Source organism: Xenopus laevis, chromosome 1S, assembly GCF_017654675.1.
Source record: "Xenopus laevis strain J_2021 chromosome 1S, Xenopus_laevis_v10.1, whole genome shotgun sequence".
Taxonomy (NCBI): Eukaryota; Metazoa; Chordata; class Amphibia; order Anura; family Pipidae; genus Xenopus; species Xenopus laevis.
In genome coordinates, this window is record NC_054372.1 from 12,808,008 (window position 1) to 12,832,688 (window position 24,681).

General features: G+C 40.3%; 1 protein-coding gene across 4 annotated transcripts in view; it reads right to left on the minus strand.

Moving 5' to 3' along the window:
* mxd4.S (MAX dimerization protein 4 S homeolog) overlaps positions 1-24,450 on the minus strand; it is a 47,404-nt gene extending 22,954 nt beyond the window's left edge. Inside the window, exons 1-2 of one of the 4 annotated variants that reach the window (XM_018235426.2) lie at positions 24,053-24,450; positions 21,880-21,979 (exon numbers count right to left, since the gene is read on the minus strand). In XM_018235426.2, the coding sequence (XP_018090915.1) occupies positions 21,880-21,979; positions 24,053-24,116 (164 nt within the window). In that variant the 5' untranslated portion in view covers positions 24,117-24,450. 4 annotated transcript variants of the gene reach the window in all.
* Positions 24,451-24,681: the final 231 nt, after the last annotated feature.

The window sequence follows — 24,681 nt, forward strand, 5'->3', positions numbered from 1 at the left end:
TATCAAGGGTTGAATTAAAAATTCTATTTCGAATTTTCGAAGGTTTTTTTGGTCAAAACTCTCAAATTGTGAATTATGCAAACTCGAGTCGAGTTTAAATTCGAATTTCGAGATTTGTCATACTCTGGCTCTTAAAGAACTGGAATTCGACTATTCGCCACCTGCCGAATTACTGTATAAGTCAATGGCAGAGGTTAAGGGATCAATTTGGTGATGTTCGGTGATGGTGCATCCCTAATTCATTGTTCTACTTGCAGCTTGCTTCAAAAAGCTAATCACTGATTGGTTGCTATGGGTAACTGCCCGTGGGCAAATTTGCCCAGTGTTGATAAATGAGCCCCAAGTGTGTTTATGTGTTACTGTGTTTGGGGAAGGTTCCATTGGGGCACCTGGGGGCAGTTTCTCATGACCAGGCCCGGACTGGCAATCTGTGGGTTCTGGCAAATGCCAGAGGGGCTGCTATAAGGTCCCATAGAAAGTCAGTATTTAGTGGGCTGGTGGGGGCTGAGTGGGCCACTGTGTAACTGAAATGCCAGGGCCTATTTAAATTCTCAGTCCGGACCTGCTCATGACTGTCACATTACAGCCCTTACCATAGTCTTCACAGAATGTTACTGCTCCGTCACAATATGCCAAACAAGTACCCACCTGTTTGGGCAATATCGGGCTGATCCGATCGTGGGCCCTAGGACCCAACGATCGGATCCTGGGAATGGGAACGGGGTTCGGATCGCGGGACCGCATCAACGAACAGATGCGGCCGCAATCCGACGGGATTGTTAGTCCTATCCGATCGAGATCTGCCCGACTTTCGGACAGATCTCGATCGGGGAAGCCCGTCGGGGGGCCCCATACACGGGCCAATAAACTGCCGACTTGGTCTGTCGGCAGCTTTTATCGGCCCGTGTATGGCCACCTTATGTCTAGCTGTGTGCAGCTTTCAAATGGGCGTCGCTGACCCCTTCTGAAAAACAAATGCTCTGTAAGGCTACAGATGTATAGTTATTGCTAATTTTTATAACTCGTCTTTCTATTCAGGTCTCTCCAATTCACATCCCAGTCTCTTGTTCAAATCAATGCATTGTTGCTAGGGTAATTTGGACCCTAAAATGCAAATGGAAGAGCTGCTGGATAAAAAGCTAAATAACTCAAAAACCACAAGTAATAAAAAATGAAAACCAATTGCAAATTGTTTCAAAATATCAATCTCTACATCAAATCTCACAGATGAACAACCCCTTTAAGGGACAATAAATATCGTCAAAATTAAATATAGAGAAAAGAGTGGCCCAAACTGAACAAAAATTCTCTACATTCTCTAAAAGCCAAAACTGAAACTTTGTAGTAGAGCAATAGTGGGAGACCTGCAAGATGGCCTAGTCTAGAGATTGCAAACATGTTTTAGGCTTAGCTTTATTCTATGGATTAAGTTCCCCTTGAATGGCCAAAGAGGGTACAACAACTCTACCGTCAATATGTTTTACATCACAATGGCACTCCAAGTGCTTGGGCTGAATACGGTCTCTTTTGAGACTGCAGTGGCGTTGGCATAATTAAGGGGCATGGGTGGGAGTCACGTAACAGACATAACAGTGCACTATTTATGTGCTTGGATTATAAACTTGCACAGTTTTTTCCCCCTATGGATAAGTTTTTTGTTTATAAGTGCTTGCTTTTTATTTGGCAGCCAAAGCCTGGCCATCTAAGTGAGTCGTCAGCTCCAACTAAAAACAATGGTGCCAAGTGATGTGTGAATGTCGGCTATTCATCCCCGCGCTGAATTACAATTCAAGGCCGATCTGAGAATTTCTCTATGAGAAAACTATTAAAGAGGCAGGCGAAACACAAACCCACAGTCTGAATGGCAGTAGCACCACAAGGAACGGCCTCGTAAACACACCACAATGTGTTTGTCTGTCTTTTTACTATAGGGGGGGGGGGGCTCTCTCTAAATAACCTGCAATACAGAGATGTGCCCAGAGGAACCAAATGTGAATATAAGCAAAATATTTACACTGTATCGTGTAACTTGAGTATATGAACATCACTAAAAGGCCTCAGGAACATATTGCTTTGTACTTGTGCCTTAAAGGAATTGTTCAGTATGAAAATAAAAACTGGGTAAATAGATAGGCTGTGCAAAACAAAAAATGTTTGTAATATAGTTAGTTAGCCAAAAATGTAATGTATAAAGGCTGGAGTGACTGGATGTGTAACATAATAGCCAGAATACTACTTCCTGCTTTTCAGCTCTCTTGGTTTCCACTGATTGGTTACCAGGCAGTAACCAATCAGTGACTTAAGGGAAGGCACATGGGGCAAAACTGTTGCTTTTGAATCTGAGCTGAATGCTGAGGATCAATTACAAACTCACTGAACAGTTATGTCCCATGCGGCCCCCCTTCAAGTCTCTGACTAACTCAGAGTTAGAGAGCTGAAAAGCAGCAAGTAGTGTTCTGGCTATTATGTTACACATCCAGTCACTCCAGCCTTTATACATTACATTTTTGGCTAACTAACTATATCAGAAACATTATTTATTTTGTACAGCCTATCTATTTACCTAGTTTTTATTTTTACACTGAACTGTTCCTTTAAAGGGGTTGTTCACTCTTAAATTAACTTTAAGTATGAAGAGAGTGATAATCTGAGACAATTTACAATTGGCTTTCATTTGTTACTATTTGTGGTTTTTGGTCGAGTCCTGCAGCGAGTCGGGTACCCGCAAAAACCTGCAGCACCCTACAAGTTCCGGGTGCGGGTATAGATGCTGGTCGGCAGTTCTGCGGGTTTGGGGGGCGCGGGTCAGGCCACGGGTCTTCTCAATAGCGATTTTTACTCCTTTTTTCTGATCACGCCTACTTACGATAATGTCACTTCCGGTTTACAATGACAGCACTTCCTGATTCTTGATGGTCAGCGGGTCCGGGTTGCGGATAAGGTACTTACTGGTCGGGTAGCGGGTCCAAGCGGGTAAGAATGCGAGTTGCGGATTGCAGGTACGGGTCTGGTACAGGTTCCAAAAAATTAACCCGGACAGGACTCTAGTTTTTGCGTTATTCCTCTTTTTATTCAGCAGCTCTCCAGTTTGCAATTCAAGCAATCTGGTTGCTAGGGTTCAAATTACCATAGCAACCATGCATTGGTTTGAATAAGAGACTGTAGGAAAGGCCTACATAGAAAGGCCTTTGAGCCTTACAGAGCATTTGTTTTTTTAGATGGTGTCAGTGACCCCCATATGAAAGCTGAAAAAGTGTCAAACGGGAATGCAAATAATTTGAAAACTATGAAAAAAAATTAAAGCTTCCAATATGCACATTTCTATTCTCTGCACTGCCGGTTCTGACTTCTAAATTCAGCAATCAGACCTGGAGTACTGTGACATGAAGCTATACAGTCGAAAGGGATTAAGAATGACCTTAGGCACAAAGGTTTTTTTTGGTCGATGTTGCCTTAAAAACCACTGGATGGAATTTTTTGCTCTCTACACACACTGACTCTGCAGTGTCTAGGGGTGGGGGTAATTCGTTCATAAAGCGTAATAAAAAACAAATCCAAATTACATACTGTAAACTTACTTAAAGGGGATATAAACTCAAAAAAAATAAAGTTTTGCCTAGTGAAAAAAAATGTAAATCTAAGATACTTCCCTTTAAAGGAGATCTAAACCCTTAAAACGGAAAATATTGCCCTATTTTACATACTGAACTTATTGCACCAGCCTAAAGTTTGAGCTTGTCAATAACAGCAATGATCCAGGACTTCAAACTTGTCACAGGGGGTCACCATCTTGGAAAGTGTCTGTGACACTCACATGCTCAGTGGGCTCTGATTGGCTGTTGAGAAGCTAAGCTTAGGGCTCGTCACTAATTATCCAGCAGAAAATGAGCTTCCCCTGTAATATAAACTGATGCTACAGGTTTGCTGATTATTAAATTCTGATGCTAATTGCACTGGTTTCTGTGCTGCCATGTAGTAATTATGTGTATTAATTACTAATCAGCCTTATATTGTGACATTTCTATTCTATGTGTACTGTATATTGTGAGTGGGTCCCTAAGCTCAGTAAGTGACAGCAGCACATAGCATGTGCAGTGAATCAGCAGAAAAGAAGATGGGGAGCTACTGGGGCATCTTTGGAGACACAGATCTTTACTGCTAAAGGTTGTGGTTGCCTTGGGCTGGTACAGAAGCACAAAACATCATGTACATTTCTAGCTACTTCTTTAGTTGAGCTTTAGTTCTCCTTTAAATGTGCATTTCATAATTTCAGTGTAAATATATCTGCTACTGAGAGCAGCATCTGACAGTCCATTTCTCTCCTCCTGGTGGTTCTGACTTTTGAAACAATGTATGGATGATTAACAGGCCTATGAAGAAGCATGAGACGCTGTTTTTTACTACATTGTTTCGAGAGACAGAACCAGCAGTGCAGACAGGAACTTTGCATAGCGAGCGGCTGTATATATGAGCATTCATATTTGGGTTGACAGCAGTGCTCATCACCTACTAGGAACTGTAACATTTGGCAAGGGAGAGCGAGTGCAGTGCATGGCTTGGAATCCCGTGTTTAGGGAAAGCTGATTTGTTGCAGATGCTGCTCTGAGAAGAGATGGTCTCGGCGGTGCATGTAAATAGCTTCCATACCCGCAGGCGCCATTCATCATATAGACTTGATTCTGCAGATTTTATATTGGGATTTTCAGCATGCGCTGGCAAAAAGTGTAGCAGAACATATTTGTTATAAAGAAGGAGAAGTAAACAATGGGATCTGGATCATTTCCTCACAGGTCCACAGTATGAGTGTCAGCGAGGGGACAAGCAGATGCTGGCAATTTGACTCAATGGCTTCTCCCTGGCCTCTGATGCATTCAATGGGGAGTGCAGGACTAAATGAAATTCATTCTTTAAAAGTGGCCTGTACTTACAATAACACATGCTGAATGCAGGAGGAGCACTAAATGCTGCGTTCCGCCTGCGTTAGGTGCTTACAAGCATTGTCATGAGTATGTAGCCATTAGTGATGTGCGGGTCGTGTCCTTTAAAGGGATACTGTCATGGGAATGTTTTTTTCAAAATGCATCAGCAGAATTCTGCCCTGAAATCCTTTTTTCAAAAGAGTAAACATATTTTTTTTTTATTTCATTTTGAAATCTGACATGGGGCTAGACATATTGTCAGTTTCCCAGCTGCCCCAGTCATGTGACTTGTGCTCTGATAAACTTCAGTTGCTCTTTACTGCTGCACTGCAATTTGGATCAGCACATCAGCAGAACAATGGGAAGGTAACCAGATAGCAGCTCCCTAACACAAGATAACAGCTGTCGGGTAGATCTAAGAACAGCACTCAATAGTAAAATCCAGGTCCCACTGAGACACATTCAGTTACATTGAGTAGGAGAAACAACAGCCTGCCAGAAAGCATTTCTCTCCTTAAGTGCAGGCACAAGTCACATGACTTGGGGCAGCTGGGAAACTGACAATATGTCTAGCCCCATGTCAGAATTTAAAATTGAATATTGCTCTTTTGAGAAATGGATTTCAGTGCAGAATTCTACTGGAGCAGCACTATTAACTGATTCATTTTGAAAAAAACATGTTTTCCGATGACAGGATCCCTTTAAGTTAAATGGCCGAGACACTCTCATTGGAAAGCACAGAACAGTGTATACGAAGGTTCTCGTCCACACACCACCTACCTAAATTCTCCCAGAATGCTCTCTGGTCCCTGGATGTATGGCTTAACATCATCATAGCATACAATAGTAAAAAGACAGGAAAAGCACTTGGGTATATTATTTATTTTCTTCAAGCCACCATTTGACTTATGCACTGAATTCCAAATGCAGTTTTGGGGGACTGAATCCTCCATTCGTCAGGTATAATTAGTAACAACCCACTGATCCCTTCCCGTATTTTAAGTTTATGCTCCCTCAATGGGATCAGGTGACAATACCTTTCAAAAAAGTCTCAAATTGCATATCTGTGTAAACTACAAATCCCATGATGCTTTGTGAATCTTCACTAGACTGTTACCCCCAGTTGTTTCCACACTAAGACTTCTCTCTTTGGTGAAAAAAAGCCTTAGCTATTGATATTTAAAGGGCATGTCAAGGCAAATAAAATCCTGAAGAAGGGAGGCTGTGTTCCCCCCGAAACGTTGATTGTTGGTGGCATTAATAAAAGGGGCACAATCCCCGACTGCAACATTGGTGTGTGCGGACCGTTTTTTGAAATTGCACAGCAGTAAGGAGACCGGGCTTGGTCAACGGAGAACCAGCACCACCACGCAGAATAGTGGAAGGAGGTGTGCGGTAATACAATATTTCAAGGCAAATAAAATCCCATTTTTACTTTCTTTAATGAAAAAGAAACCTGTCTCCAATATACTTTAATTAAAAAATGTGTACTGTTTTTATAAGAAACCTGACTGTATGCAGTGAAATTCTCCCTTCATTTACTGCTGTGGATAGGAATTGTCAGATGGTCCCTAACTGCTCTGCAGGGAAACAATCATACTTATGAACAGCAGGGGGAGCCCCCGCCTTACTTCCCAGCCATGCAGAACTCAAGCAGCTTTGTTTGTTTCCCTGTAGAGCAGTCGGCGACTGTGTAGAGATTTGTATTGGATTTTATTTTTGCCTTTACATCCCCTTTACCGTTTCCAACTCCAGCTGCAGGGACAAAGATTATGGAGCCAGATTTAAACAGATAAACTGGGATTCTATTTGGAGGATTATTTTGCTGCAGCCACTGGATCTGCAGAGTTAGAGAAAGTTTGTATTAAACAATTCAAAAACTATAAAATCCACATTAGATTACATGACAACACAGGACCCAGTGCAGCCTGTATATTCTGATTATTAATCAGTCTTGTTGTATCGGCTTCTGGCAGATATTATTTGACTTTTTTTTTTACTTTATTTTGCTGTTTTGATCATTTATGACGATCCCTAAGTAGCCTAGACCAGGGTTTGGATTAAGTTCAGTGACAACTAAGGATTTGGCCAAAGCTGCAAAACAAGCCTTGGATCTCCCAAATCCTAAACGAAATAATACAATGACTGTATTATTTATTACATGCCTTTGTCTAAAAATGATTCAAACATACAAAGCGACATAGTAGCTGAGCTACAAAGAAGACACATGTACATCAGTAAATACATACTATATAACTATGCTTCTACTAGGAAGCCTAAATTCAGACACATGCCCCCTACACCTGTTACAAAATGCTCTTTAAAATCCCATAACCCTCCTGCACCATATAAACAGCCACATGTTGCTCGTTACTCTGGCTAATTAATGTTAGGCTTAGGCTGTTCCCTTACAAAGCTCTGGGCTCCAATACAGGAGAATTTATTACCTATATATTTCTCTGTTATGCCACATTCCACCCTCTCTTACATCATTATAGGGTGGTCAGCGTCAGTTACAGTTGCTTAAAGGGGAACTATCACAAAAATTCTCTATATTCTGTCTTCATACAGCAGTTGGGTGTCCGATATTCATTGACAGTTAGATCCAATATATCTTATAGGGAGGCTCCTTTCCTAGCAGATGTATTAGAGCTCACTCAAATAACTGATTCCAATACAAACAAAATCTAACAAAATAACTGCATTTTGCACAAATCCTGCATGTAGAGAGACATGATGTCTGGTGATTTAATAGAGTGAGCTCTAATACATCTTCTAGGCAAAAGGAGAAGATATATTGGATCATTCATCTGACACCCAACTGCTGCATGAAGAGAGAATGAAGAGAAACTGATGCTGAGAAAGGGATAGTGAAGATAAACTTGATTATTTCGGTAACAGTACATAGCGTTTAATTAACCATGATTATATATAGAAAGTTTCTTATTTCAGTATGCTGAAGCTTATGTTAAATTTTCATTTGTGCGTTAGTTCCCCTTTAATAAGCATCGACATCCCCTTTAAACTCAGCACGTCCCCAATCGGAAATGTCACCAGCATCTGTGCTTCTCTGTTTGGAGTGGAAAAAGAAAGAGAGTATAAAAAAAAACGATTTTGGCTGGCGTTCTCCTTAATAATACCACAACAATGAGACAGAACAAAATGTCCCAGTTTGACACTGAATGGACTGCAAAGCTGCCCAAAAAGCCCCAGTGCAGAGCCACAAAGAATGCACTCACTGAGACCCCCTTAATAAATGTGTAATATGGGCTTCATACCCCTGCCTCAATATACAGGTATGGGACCTGTTATCCAGAATGCTCAGGACCTGGGGTTTTCCAGATAACAGATATTTCCGTAATTTGGATCTTCATAACTTAACTCTACTAGAGAATCATACAAACATTAAATAAACCCAATAGGCTGGTTTTGCTTCCTATAAGGATTAATTATATCTTAGTTGGGATCAAGTAAAAGCTACTGTTTTAATTTTACACAGAAAAATTTGGATTATTTGATTATAATGGAGTCTATGGGAGACAGGCTTTCCGTAACTCTGAGCTTTCTGAAAAACAGGTTTGCGGAAAATGGATCCCATACCTGTAGGTGTATGTGTGCAGATCATAACTACATTCATACATACAGAATATAGGCCAAGATAGCAAAACCTGATTTCTTTGTGTATTATTTACATATATAGTAATGGGTATGGAGTGAATAGTTCCTACTATATAAAAATGCACCATTGGAATGGAACTACATGTAACCTTCATGTACTTAAATCTTTATGTACTTAAACTGCCTGCATGGAAAAACAGACTGCAGCCCTGTTTAAAGGAGAAGTTGACTTTTAGGATAACTTTTAATATGTTGTAGAATGGCCAGTTCTAAGCAGCTTTACAAATTGTCTTCATTATTTTGTATAGTTTTTAAATTATATGCCTTCTTCTTCTCACTCTTTCCAGCTTTCAAATAGGGTCACTGACCCCATCTAAAAAAACAAATGTTCCGTAAGGCTACAAATGAATATAGTTACATTTTATTACTCATCTTTCTATTCTATTCAGGCCCTCTCCTGTTCATATTCCAGTCTCTTAGTCAAATCAATGCATGGTTGCTAGGGTAATCTCTGCAGTAGCAACCAGATTGCTAAAATCACTAATTGGAGAGCAGCTGAATAAAAAGCTCAAAAACCACAAATAATAAAAAATGAAAACCAATTGCACATTGTCTTAGAATATCACTCTCTACATCATACTAACAGGTAATTTAAAGGTGCACAACTCCTTTAAAGGGCATGTAAAGGCAAAAAAATAATATCCCATTTTTACTTTCTTTAATGAAAAAGAAACCTATCTGCAATATACTTTAATTAAAAATGTGTACCGTTTTTATAAGAAACCTGACTATATGCAGTGAAATTCTCACTTAATTTACTGCTGTGGATAGGAATCTTCAGACTGTCCCTAACTGCTGAGCAGGGAAACAATCATACTTATGAACAGCAGGGGGAGCCCCCGCCTTACTTCCCAGCCATGCAGAACTCAAGCAGCTTTGTTTGTTTCCCTGTAGAGCAGTCGGCGACTGTGTAGAGATTTGTATTGGATTTTATTTTTGCCTTTACATCACCTTCCAACTCAGCTGCAGGGAAAAAGATCATTTAGCCAGATTTAAACAGATAAACTGGGATTTTATTTGGAGGATTATTTTGCTGCAGCCACTGGTTCTACTAGGAAAAGTGCAGAAGTGCTGTTGGGGCTCCGGGCAGCTAGGTTAGGTATAGGATCTGGGTTTTTTCCCTGGAATGTGATGGGAGTTCTACATCAGAAACAGCTGAAGGGCCTCAGGTTGGGGTTTCATCTTGTCCTACTGTTTTACTTGCTATTAGGTGCCTACAACTGCTGCTCTGCGGGGATCTTTAGAGTTGCAGTCATAGGGTGGGACAGGAGCCAAGGAAAGGCCATGCAGAAGAATAGATGGGGGTAAAGCATGAATGCACCACTGCACTAAAGGTGAATGCACAGCAGCCAGTGGCATTTAATCATGGCAGTCATAGTCACAAGGCTCTGCTAACCATCACAATGAGCCTGTGTTCTTTAGAGTAGACAGAAAATCTGACAGGCTACATTGGCTACATGAGGATTCTGATGACTGAGGCCTTGTAGAAGAAATTGGCACACAAGCGAAATAGATTTCTAACAATTAAGTCACCATATAAAGTCAGTAAAAAAAAATGTGGCTGCTAATGAGAATATCCCCTAAATGCTTTAAGGAGAACTAAACCCGAAAAATGGATGTGGCTAAAAATATATATCATATAGTGAACTAATTGCACGAGGCTAAAGTTTGAGCTTGTCAATAGCAGCAATGATCCAGGACTTCAAACTTGTCACAGGGGGTCACCATCTTGGAAAGTGTCTGTGACACTCACATGCTCAGTGGGCTCTGATTGGCTGTTGAGAAGCTAAGCTTAGGGCTCGTCACTAATTATCCAGCAGAAAATGAGCTTCCCTGGCTGTAATATAAGCTGATGCTACAGGTTTGCTGATTATTAAATTCTGATGCTATTTGCACTGGTTTCTGTGCTGCCATGTAGTAATTATCTGTATTAATTACTAATCAGCCTTATATTGTGACATTTCTATTCTATGTGTACTGTATATTGTGAGTGGGTCCCTAAGCTCAGTAAGTGACAGCAGCACAGAGCATGTGCAGTGAATCAGCAGAAAAGAAGATGGGGAGCTACTGGGGCATCTTTGGAGACACAGATCTTTACTGCTAAAGGGCTGTGGTTGCCTTGGGCTGGTACAGAAGCACAAAACATCATGTACAACATTTCTACCTACTTCTTTAGTTAAGCTTTAGTTCTCCTTTAAATATGGCCTGGTTTGGTATCCCTGCCCCTGGGTTGCACTGTGGGACACTGCTGTGTGATTGATGATCACTAACTGCTTTGCAGCCCAGCCTTGTTTTATTGCGTTGCCACTAGAAAGTATATTTATAGCTGCAAATGTGCTACATGTTGTGTTAAGTCGCAACAGTGATAGATATAATGACTCTGCTTTACAGAGAAACTCGTTGGTAACAAAGGATATGTTACTGTAGTACAAATAAACATGTATTTTTCCATCATTTATATTGTGCTGATGTTATCAATAAAGGCAAATACAGGTATGGGACCTGTTATCCAGAATGCTCGGGGCCTTGGGTTTTCCAGATAATGGATCTTTCTGTAATTTGGACCTTCATACCTTAAGTCTACTAGAAAATCATGTAAATATTAAATAAACCCAATAGGCTGGTTTTGCTTCCAATAAGGATTAATTATATCTTAAGGTGGCCATAGACTCAAAGATCCGCTCGTTTGGCGACATCGCCAAACGAGCGGATCTTTCCCCGGTATGCCACTAACTGCATGGCTATATCGGGGAATTACGATGCGCAAAGGGGCTCCGACGGGTCGGTCGGGTAAAAATCCAACCTTCCCGATCGATATCGTCGCCAGATATCGATCGGGAAGACCCGTCGGAAGCCCCCATACACGGGCAGATAAGCTGTCAAATCGGTCCAAACGACCGCTATTGGCAGCTTTATCTGCCCGTGTATGGCCACCTTTAGTAAAAGCTACTGTTTTATTATTACAGAGAAAAAGGAAATCATTTTTAAAAATTTTAATTATTTGGTTGAAATGGAGTCTGTGGGAGACGGCTTTTCTGTAATTTGGATAACGGGTTTCTGGATAACAAATTAATTGCAAATCACTGTGCCTAAAGTGACAGACTCTGCATCACTGCTCTGCATTACATAACAGTTCCCTGGTCCCAAAGGATTTGGCTTTTCCAGCTAAATTGTGTTTAAATCACTAACAGGCTTAGAGCAAGGCACTGGAAATGGGAAAACGGGTACAGACGTTGGGCATTTTAGTGGGCAATCTTTTTCCTTTTTTTGATGTGTGTCACTGATAATATGAGAAACGTGAACATTCTTATTTTGCCGTGTCCTCAATTAGGGATGCGCCGAATCCAGGTTTTGGTTCGGGATTCTGCCTTATTCAGCAGGATTCGGATTCGGCCGAAACTAATCTGAATCCTAATTTGCATATGCAAATTAGGGGCAGGGGAAATCACGTGACTTTTTGTCACAAAACATGTAAGTAAAAAATGGTTTCCCCTTCCCACCCCTCATTTGCATATGCAGATTTGGATTTGGATAGGTTCGGTATTCTGCCAAATCTTTTGCAAAGGATTCGGGGGATTCGGGCCATCCCTATCCTCAATACAGTACTGGTATGAGAATCTGAACCAGAAACCCGATATCCAGAAATATAAAATAAAGCAATGCCCAGGGTAGCAGACCCTGTAGAGTTGCCAGACCCTGCGGCTGGAGGAGGGGAATGTGAGCACTGGAGCTGTAGGGGGTCAAATTGGGGCATGATGAAAAATAAGTCTTATTTGCAAAGTTTGGGGCCTAAAATCTTGTTTGCTGTGACATCTAATTGTGTTATGGTATTTATGCTATTTAAACACAACTTCTTCTCTTTTAACTGATTTGCCTCTTCTCTGCAATAATAATAAGGCATTGCTTAAACTTGATGGTAACAGAGCTGCCATAAACCCATGCAGGCTGCGTTTTGTTATATTTATTGTTTGTAGCCTAAAGGAATGCGGCTTCCAAGCATTGCATATAACAGAACCCTTATATCAAATTTATAAAATATCATTTTTTAATGAAATATCTGTCATTACAACTGTAAAAATATCACAGAATATTCCCAATTGTAAAGACATGGGGAGGCACATTTATCATGGGTCAAATTTTTTTAAACTCCCTTAAATTCGAATGAATTCGAAATTCGACTTGCCGAAATGTATTAAAGGGGACCTAAGAAATAATTCCAAATTCTTTGCTATCAAGTTAGTTGAGCAAAATAAACTTTACTTACACTATATTTGTTGTTTAAATTGTGTTTCCTTTAGTCTTGGAATTACACAATCACAGCAAGTAGACAGGCACCATTTTGTGGACACTGTTATTGAGACAAATTGTGTATCACTCCCAAAATCTTGTGCATGCACCAGAATGGGGGACCCAACGACCATGTGCAGTGCCCTACACAATTATAGAGCCTGAGAAGTGAAGGGGAAATTTGAGGAGAGCAGTGACATGTAGGAATTGCTGAATGGAAAGTGAAAGTAATTGACTGCCCCGCCTCTATGCCTGAGGCTGGGGAAAATAATATTTGATTGACAGCTCAGATATAACATCTTAATAAAAGGTATGGATGTTTTAACGCAAAAAAGAATTTGTGTTCCATGTTTCAATTGCAAAGGACTTTCATAATGCAGCTTTTTATTTGCAGATGACAGGTCCGCTTTAATTAAATGGAATAATTAAAACTCAGCCAAATTTAAATGAAGTGAAAACTTGGATCGAATTTGATTTGGAAAAAAAATTCAGGAAGGCTGCAAACATCTCCAAATTGATCCCTGGACCTCTCCCATTGACTTAAATGTAATTCGGCAGGTTTTAGGTTGAAAATCGTCAAATTAGAATTTTTAAAGGGTATGATAAATCTTAAAAATCGAATTTGATTTTTTTTAAAAACTGTAATTGAATTTGGATAATTCCCTAGTCAAATTTGACAGTTTTGACCATAAAAAAAATTCAACCCTTAATAAATCTGCCCCCAAATGTGGAATATCTCTGGAATAACAACTGTACCAACATTGCAGTTATGGTCTAGCTGGCGGTGGCTGGGTTCACAAAGGTGCAGTAAAAGTGACAATGCAGATCTATTTCCACAAAAGTCTCCGTTACAAAAAAATGTCGTGATTGCACTAACAAATGCACAGACATATTTTATAGCATTTTGTTTACCTCTACCAACAACTCGGTACAAATTTTTGTGGGTGCGTCAGTTTCACAAACATCTTTATTTTATTTATTTTTTGCCACAATGAAAATATTTGGGAAAAAATGTTGCTACGTTACTAAGCCAGAATAGAAAAGACGGTTTAGTGCAATAATTGAGTTGCAATAAAGACCAGTTTTTACCATTTATACAATACCTTAGCATTTTTGTTGTTGTTACAACAAATTCCAGCTGCCTGACATTAATTTATTGTACTTACAACACTTTTACAATTTATTTTTTTTTAAATAATGTTCAGACAATTGTGAATCTGTTGTTTAAGGATTTAACATTTTACTGCACAACAAATTAATCTTAAAGGGCATGTAAAATCTCTTTTACTGAGGGGGAGCCACCATTTTAGGCATCCCCAGTGAAATAGATCACTAAGCGGCTTATTTATTAAAGTCTGAATTCTAAAAAATCAAAAAAATTAAGTTTTTTTACTTTAAAATTAGAATTTTCAGTGGGGAAAAAAACCTCAAATTTTTTCAAAATCTATTAGACCCCAAGGCTGCAAAAAGTCATCATCCGAAAGTACTCCATCTTCAACGTGTCGAGGTCCTGTAGGAGTCTATGGCAGAGTCCCTATTTGCAATTTGAAGATATTATTGCCTGTGCTGGGTTTTGTACAATAATCTAAACATTTCAGGCTTTTCCGCAGATTTCATGAACAATTCTAACTCTTCGGGCATCAAATCTGAAAAATTCTGATTTTTTGAATGAGAATCAGAAAAAGTTGCGTTTTTTGTAATTATGAATTCCCAGACTGGAGGAAACAAGATTCAAATACTTTATATAATGTAATTAAAGTTCATTTTGCTTGACTCATGTGATAAAATAGGATTGTGAATCTTTTTTTTGGGTGACGGGTCCCCTTTAAAGATGGATTATTAAAGGTGACATTTTAACTACTATTTTGCTCCCTTTGTTTGCTCCGTGTTTTGTTGGATAAAACAGAAATTTGGAATGAAATGGGAGGGAAGGTGGTGTAAAGTAAACTGAAACCAGTGCTGAGGTTTATGAATTTGTCCTTGGTTTCATTTCCTGCATAAACAAAGTGTACCCCAGTTTTAGGCTAACACCACAATTAAAGGAAAACTATACCCCCAAAATGAACACTTAAGCAACAGATAGTTCATATCATATTAAGTGGCATATTAAAGAATCTTACCAAACTGGAATATATATTTAAGTAAATATTGCCCTTTTACATCTCTTGCCTTGAGCCACCATTTTGTGATGGTCTGTGTGTTGCCTCAGAGATCACCTGACCAGAAATACTGCAGCTCTAACTGTAACAGGAAGAAGTGTGGCAGCAAAAGACACAACTCTGTCTGTTAATTGGCTCATGTGACCTAACATGTATGGTTTCTTGGTATGGTTGTGAGTACAGTGAATCCTACGATCCCAGGGGGCGGCCCTTATTTTTTAAAATGGCAATTTTCTATTTATGATTACCCAATGGCACATACTACTAGAAAAGTATAATATTATGAAAATGGTTTATTTACATGAAGCAGGGTTTTACATATGAGCTGTTTTATGCAATATCTTTTTATAGAGACCTACATTGTTTGGGGGGTATAGTTTTCCTTTAAGAGATGGCACCCGGCGAACTCCCAGCACCTCTAAAATCCCCTGTTGGCTGTTGGTAGGATGCTGGGACTTGTAGCAAAATCAAGCAGCCTGTAGGATACATATAACTCACAGGCTTATTGTATTTATACAACAACATGGCGTATCAAAACTAAAACATGAGCTGGGTGGGTGGGTGGTGGTTTACTGTAGTGAACACTAAACATTGGGTTTTGTAGAATTCTACTTCCCACCCATGAACTTGTTGACATTTCTCTATTGTAGCATATAAGACAGGCTGTAGTGTAGGTTACACAGCCGTTACATAACACTTGCAGGATGTGTATGCAGAGTATGCTAGAATGACCTCGGCTACCCCCAGGGGCAAAGCAGCGTGTGCAGAAGTCATAAATAAGCAAGATATTCCGAGCACTGAGTAAGCAGCAAGATACCCCTACAGGGAGCTCTGGCCGTGCCTTTGAATTTTCCCTATCATTTTACCCTTGCAAACAATGAAGCCTGATGTTCTCTGCAGAAAGCGCTGCTCCCCGGGTCTGAAACTTAGCTCTGTGTGTACGTGCACAGCTCACTTAAAGAGACAGGACTTCTTAACTCCTGCAGGCTAACGCAATGTTGAAAAGAGATGTTTTCCAGTTGCTTAGTGCATGCCATATATTGCATCTCTCTATCCCAGGAATGGGGGGGGGGGAAATGTTGCCTAGGGAAATGCATGTAGTCAGCCACCTATTCATACTATATTTCTGTTAATGATCACTAAGTGATTTAAAGGGATAGTTTGCCTTTAAAAGAGAAGGAAAGCTTAAGAAGTAGCTAGAAAAGTTGTACCTTATGTTTTGTGCTTCAGTACCAGCCCAAGGCAACCACAGCCATTTAGCAGTAAAGATCTGTGTCTCCAAAGATGCCCCAGTAGCTCCCCATCTTCTTTTCTGCTGATTAACTGCACATGCTCTGTGCTGCTGTCACTCACTGAGCTTAGGGACCCACTCACAATATACAGTACACATAGAATAGAAATGTCACAATATAAGGCTGAGTAGTAATTAATACAGATAATTACTACATGGCAGCACAGAAACCAGTGCAATTAGCATCAGAATTTAATAATCAGCCTTGTAGAAGGCCCGGACTGGCAATCTGTGGGTTCTGGCAAATGCCAGAGGGGCTGCTAGAAGGTCCCGTAGAAAGTCAATATTAAGTGGGCTGGTGGGGGCTGTTTGGGCCTCTGTATGGACTGATTGGGTCTCTGTGTACCTGAAATGCCAGGGCCTATTTTAATTCTCAGTCCGGACCTGCCTTGTAGCATCAGCTTATATTACAGGGGAAGCTCATTTTCTGCTGGATAATTAGTGACGAGCCCTAAGCTTAGCTTCTCAACAGCCAATCAGAGCCCACTGAGCATGTGAGTGTCACAGACAGTTTCCAAGATGGTGACCCCCTGTGACAAGTTTGAAGTCCTGGATCATTGCTGCTATTGACAAGCTAAAACTTTAGGCTGGTGCAATATATAAAAATATGCCATTTTTAGCCACATTAATTTTTACAGTTTAGTTTTCCTTTAAAGGGGCCCCATTTTAACAACAAATTCAAATGATAAATTTAAACCAACTTCACGGCTATTTTTATCCTGGGCATTTTATTTAAAGCAGATGTCATCCTCGCCCCACTCGGCCTGTTTGCTATCAGTTCTGGCGTCTGCCGTCTTTTATCTGTGGTCTAAACCTAAGCAGACATCCGCCTTGTCTACTGTGTGGAGCACCAGTGAACACAAGTTTATGATGACTTACCCTCTAACTATCACCCTGCTATTTTCACCATTGTCCCAAGGATCCCTTGCAGTTGCCCAGGACTGTTCACATAGTACAGGTATGGAATCCGTTATTCGGAAACCCATTATCCAGAACTCTCCAAATAGTCTCCCATAGACGCCATTATAATCAAATAATCCACATTTTTAAAAATGATTTTCTTTTTCTCAGTAACAATAAAACAGTACCTTGTTCTTGATTCAAACTAAGATATAATTAGTCCTTATTGGAAGCAAAATCAGCCTATTGGGTGGATTCTGTCATGATTTTTATGATGTATTTTTTATTTCTAAATTGAACTGTTTACACTGCAAATAATTCACTCTACAGCAGTGATCCCCAACCAGTAGCTCGTGAGCAACATGTTGCTCTCCAACCCCTTGGATGTTGCTCCCAGTGGCCTCAAAGCAGCTGCTTATTTTCGAATTCCAGGCTTGGAGGCAAGTTTTGGTTGCATAAAAACCAGGTGTACTACCAAACAGAGCCTCAATGTAGGTTGACAATCCACATAGGGGCTACCAAAGGGCCAATCACAGAATATATTTGGCAGCCCAAGAACATTTTTCATGCTTGTGTTGCTCCCCAACTCCTTTTATTACTGAATGTTGCTCACGGGTTCAAAAGGTTGGGGATCCCTGCTCTACAGTATATAATTTCATTCAAGTGTATTTTTTTAGTGTAATATTGGTGTGTAGTTGCATCTCAGGTCATTTTGCCTGGTCATGTGCTTTCAGAAAGAGCCAGCACTTTAGGATGGAACTGCTTTCTGGCAGGCTGTTGTTTCTCCTACTCAATGTTACTGAATGTGTCTCAGTGGGACCTGGATTTTACTATTGAGTGCTGTTCTTAAGGTGGCCATAGAGGTAGATATCCGCTAGTTTGGAAATGTCGCCAAACGAGTGGCTCCCATCCCGATATGCCCACATTGAATCGGGCTGATAATCATAATGGATCAGAATCGGGCAGTCTGCAGCTTTTATCGGCTCGTGTATGGTGGCCTTAAGATCTACCAGGCAGCTGTTATCTTGTGTTAGGGAGCTGCTATCTGGTTACCTTCCCTTTGTTCTGTTGTTAGGCTGCTGGGGGAGAAGGGAGGGGCAATATCACTCCAACTTGCAGTACAGCAGTAAAGAGTGACTGAAGTTTATCAGAGCACAAGTCACATGACTGGGGGCAGCTGGGAAACTGACAATATGTATAGCCCCATGTCAGATTTCAAAATTAAATGTTAAAGAATCTGTTTTCTCTTTTGAGAAACGTGGGTCAGCACTATTAACTGATGCATTTTTCCCCATGACAGTATCCCTTTAATGTTTACCTGATTTCCTATTAGACTTAAGGTATGAAGATCTAAAATACAGAAATATCCATCATCTGGAAAATCCCAGGTCCCGAGCATTCTGGATAACAGGTCCAATACCTGTATAGTAAAACCATACATTGGCAATATGCAGTATTCATCAGAAATGTGACTACACAATGCATATGAAGATTTCCTGGACAGCTGCAAGGGATGCCAGTGAAGGTGGCAGTGTGGGGCTCAAAAGGGGAACTACCGCGGAGTAAATATTTGTACCATATTTGCACACCCAATGCATTGCGATGTCCTACTCCTTTAATGGCAATATTAATACTGTATACACACACATAAAAATAACGCATGCAGTGTTATGTTATCTATACAAAGTGTGTGTGTGTGTGGAAGCATTTACAAAGCATCTTATTTAGCCGTGCACAAATACAGAAAGGAATACTCATATATTAAGTAAAGTGAAACAAAGTATTGCGGTGGCTCCACTCACAAGAGCTTTCAATGTCATATATGTCTAAGCAAATTTTCAACTGGTCTTCATTATTTATTTTTTTATAGTTTCAGAATTATTTGCCTTTTTCTTCTGACTCTTCCCAGCTTTCAAACGGGGGCCACTGACCCCATCTAATAAAACAAATGTTCTGTAAGGCTACACATTTATTGTTATTGCTACTTGTTACTGCTCTTCATTCTCCTATTCATATTGCAGTCTCTGGTTGCTAGAGTCATTTGGAACCTAGCAACCAGATGGCTGAAATTGCAAACTGGAGAGCTGCTGAATGAAAGGCTAAATAACTCAAAAAACACAAATAATAAAAAGTGAAAACCAATTGCAAATTGGCTCAGAATATCACTCTCTACATCATACTAACAGTTAATTTAAAGGTGAACAACCCCTTTAAAAAGGGGCACATTTAAGAATATAGGTGCCAGTGCAGATACGCCAATAACGGCTAATCAGATACAATCACAAGTCTTTGGCAGCACAGAAAACATCTATACCAACTGCCAATTGGTTGCCAAAAGTCACTGCCTGATGCTAGCATTAAAGCATAACGCATTACAACTACTACTGCTACTAAATCACCATGAAACAAGTAGCAATCACATTTTTCCAGCCAACTTTGCATATTGTGGCACAACAATTGCACATTGGGGTGTGTGTGGGGGGTTATATATATATATATATATATATATATATATATATATATAGATATATATATATATATATAGATATATATATATATATATATATATAGTAAATAAAGTACCCCCTCTTGTAAAATATAAGGATATTATAAGTTGGACTTATAGTCAAAAGAGTCAAAAGTCAAAAGAGTAAGCAAAGTGATTGGCAGAATTCTCCCCCCAGGTAGTGCAACCTCTTTTTAACCCCCCTTATGCCACAACAGTAACAGTCCAAGAAAGATGCTCCATTTTGTGCCCATTTAAAGGAAAACTATACCCCCAAAATGAATACTTAAGCAACAGATAGTTTATATCAAATTGAATGACGTATTAAAGAATCTTACCAAACTGGAATATATATTTACATAAATATTGCCCTTTTACATCTCTTGCCTTGAACCACCATTTCGTGACTCTATCTGTGCTGTCTCAGAGATCACCTGACCAGAAATACTACAACTCTAACTGTAACAGGAAGAAGTGAGGAAGCAAAAGGCACAACTCTGTCTGTTAATTGGCTCATGTGACCTAACATGTGGTTTGTATGTGTACACAGTGAATCGTACGATCTTAGGGGGCGGCCCTTATTTTTTAAAATGGCAATTTTCTATTTATGATTACCCAATGGCACATACTACTAAAAAAGTACATTATTATGATAATGGTTCATTTACATGAAGCAGGGTTTTATACATGAGCTGTTTTACTCAGTATCTTTTAATAGAGACCTACATTGTTTGGGGGGTATAGTTTTCCTTTAAGGATTCTTAAATTTAAAGGAACAGTAACATCAAAAAATAAAAGGGTTTTAAAGTAATAAAAATATAATGTAGTGTTGCCCTGCACTGGTAAAACTGATGTGTTTGCTTCAGAAACACTACTATAGTTTATATAAACAAGCTGCTGTGTAGCCATGGGGGCAGTCATTCAAGCACAGGATACACAGTAGATAACAGATATGTACCACTATAGTTTATATAAACAAGCTGCTCTGTAGCCATAGGGGCAGTCATTTAAGCACAGGATACACAGTAGATAACAGATAAATACTACTATAGTTTATATAAACAAGCTGCTGTATAGCCATGAGGGCAGCCATTCAAGCACAGGATACACAGTAGATAACAGATAAGTACTACTATAGTTTATATAAACAAACTGCTGTGTAGCCATGGGGACAATCATTCAAGCACAGGATACACAGTAGATAACAGATAAGTACTACTATAGTTTATATAAACAAACTGCTGTGTAGCCATGGGGGCAGTCATTCAAGCACAGGATACACAGTAGATAACAGATAAGTACTTCTATAGTTTATATAAACAAGCTGCTGTGTAGCAATGGGGGGGAGCCATTCAAATGATAAAAGGCTCAGGTTACACAGCTGATAGTAGATAAACTCTGTAGAACATAATGGTGTTATCTGTTATCCACTATTTAACCTGTGCCATATAACCTTTTTTCAATTTCCGCCATTGCTACACAGCAGCTTGTTTATATAAACTATAGTAGTGTTTCTGAAGTAAGCAGATCAGTTTTACCAGATACATGACTACATGATATTTTCATTACTTTAAAACACTTTCATTTTTGATGTTACTGTTCCTTTAACTTACAAAGTGACTGCTTGTTTACAGCAGCTGATATGGCTGTACTACTTGCATCTGAGCAGTGAATGTGGAAGCAGCTCGCCAATGAGCTTAGGAAGGGTTAAAAAGTAGTATACAAGCACGACCAATCACAGAGCATAGATGCACAAGCAGCAGGTTTAAATGGGAAGTGAACGCTTTAAGTGTAATCAGCATTGGTCTGCGGAGGGAATAAAAACAGGACACAGCTCACATGATCCAATTGAAAGTCATAGACGCAGTGTTGGTTGATGCAGAAGCAGTCTGCACAAGGGGTTAAGGCTGCACGTGGGGTTAACCTTTGGAGACAGGACTAGATTAGTGTAGATGAGTGTAGCAAGCAAGGCAAGTCTGCTGTGTGTACGCGTGGCAGTGTTTATATGAGATCAAAACAGAGCCAAGCCCAAGCAGAGAAGAGAAATGGCGTCTGCACACAGCACCACCCCCACTCATTTCACGTGATTTGCAGCCCCCCTGACCCACTCGTGCTCCCCTCCCAGAGCTCTCTGCTTACCTGTTGTTCTGAGATTTCCTAGACATGGAAGAGGCTGCTTTGGTTTTGTCCATGGAGTAATCACTGTCAAAAGGTAAAACTGATGCATAGCCATGTTCTGCTTCTGCCACAAAGAAAAAAAGAGGAAGGAGAAGGGAGTCACTATTTAATAAAAAATATATAAATGCTGTATACTAAAGCAAAAAAGTAGCCCTGTATGCACCCCCAAAATCAGCCTGTAAGGACACTATGCTTACTCCCAGTAATAGGACAAAGTGAAGCTCAGGGCAGTGTCTGTTTTGCAAAGAGATGTGACCCACACTCATGTAACATCAACACACAGACATGGACACAGAGAAATGTAAGCATGACCCACAGACGTGTAACTTGAACACACAGATATGAGCATGAAAACAGTGAGATGTAACCATGACCCACAGACATGGACACAGAGAAATGTAAGTATGACCCACAGACGTGTAACTTGAACACACAGATATGAAAACAGAGAAATGTAAGCATGACCCACAGACGTGTAACATGAAAACACATGCATGAAAACAGAGAAATGTAAGCATGACCCACAGACGTGTAACATGAACACACATACATGAAAACAGAGAAATGTAAGCATGACCCACAGACGTGTAACATGAAAACACATGCATGAAAACAGAGAAATGTAAGCATGACCCACAGACGTGTAACATGAACACACATACATGAAAACAGAGAAATGTAAGCATGACCCACAGACGTCTAACATGAAAACACATGCATGAAAACAGAAAAATGTAAGCAAGACCCACAGACGCGTAACATAAACACACAGGCATGAACACAGTGAGATGGATCCATGACCCACAGACGTGTAACATAAACACACAAATTATAACATGAACACAGTGAGATGGAACCATGACCCACAGACGTGTAACATAAACACACAAATTATAACATGAACACAGTGAGATGGAACCATGACCCACAGACGTGTAACATAAACACACAAATTATAACATGAACACAGTGAGATGGAACCATGACCCACAGACGTGTAACATAAACACACAGTCATGAACACAGAGAAATATAAGCATGACCCGCAGACGTGTAACATAAACACACAGATATGAGCATGAACACAGTGAGATGTAGCCATGACCCACAGACATGAACACAGAGCAATGTAAGCATGACCCACAGACGTGTAACATGAACACAGAGAAATGGAACTATGTATCACAGACGTGTAACATGAACACTCAGAAATGAGCATGAACACAGTGAGATGTAACCATGACCCACAGACATGAACACAGAGCAATGTAAGCATGACCCACAGAAGTGTAACATGAACACACAGTTATGAATATGAACACAGAGAAACATAACCATAACCCACAGACATGAACAACGAGCAATGTAAGCATGATCCACAGACGTGTTATATAAACACACAGATATGAACACAGTGAGATGGAACCATGACCCACAGACATGTAACATAAACAGAGAAATATAACCATGACCCACAGACGTGTAACATGAACACACAGAGAAATATAATCATGACTCAAAGACATGTGACATGAACACACAGACATGAACACAGAGAAATATAACCATGACCCACAGATGTGTAACATGAACACAGACGAGATCAGAAGCGTAACACACACACATAAATCTGCTTCATGTCTGCATCAGTGTGTAGGGGCTGACGTTTATGTACGTGAGTGTATGAAAGTTTACATACAGTATGAGAGCAAGTTGACGTGTGTATGAGCTATAGTGTGTGTGTGTGTTGCACTGGTGTGCATGTGTGCATGTTTATGTGTGCATGTGTGTGTGTGCATGTGTGCATATGAGCAATAAGAGCTGTCAGAGGACATGGCAGGAGTATAAGCTGAAGTCTTGCAAGAATACACAGCGTGCAATAGCCATGATTAGTGAGCAGTTCTGTAGCACAGGTAGTGAGGCGTGTATGGTCCATAATTAGAGCTGGTTTGAAATACACACAGTCTGCAGGCAAAAATAACATTCACTCCTGAGAAGTCCAGCTGCTGATGGACTACAACTCCCAGCATGCCTCCAGGTGCACAGGTTGAAGCTCCCTGGCCTAAGCCCAGTGCCCACCCATAGTGTATAGTGCTGTGTTCTTGCCTCAGACATTCAGTAATGTGCCAAATACCTCGGTCTCTTCTTTCCAAATATTCAGCTGCCTCCAGGAGGATTAACAGAGAGTTCAACTCCATATTTGCTATAGAAATAGATTTATACACAGGCAGGTCTTATGCTGCTGGATAGTGACAAGAAGAAAAACAATAAAGTTGTTCCCTTGGAACTCGTGCAGGAAAAGGGCTGAAAAAAGCAAATGAAGTGGGAACCAACTACAAAGAGTTCAGGCGCTTTGGGGACTTCTTAGTCCATATAAACGACAGAGCAGCCTCGATTGACACAGGTATACGGACAGCAGGGCCAACCAATGAAACAGTGGTGATTATACAAAGGCGTGTCTCATTCTTTTCTCGCAGCCAATCGTCGAGCCGTGCATCATGTAGAAAAGGCGGGGCTTCGAGAAAGGGGTCTGAGAAAATGTTGACAGATCCCAATCAACTCACCCAGAAGGGGAGATGGTAACGATTGAGATGCCGAAGCCTAGCAACAGCACCAATGCGCACGCCCACCGCAGTCGGGATTGGCCGAAATCATGCATGTTAAGTAGCTGCTCAGCGATGATTGGCCACGAAAAGCGATTAGGACAGAGAGAGGCAGGGTTTGCTCATGGGCAATGACCAATGGGCGCCGTTGAACTTGACG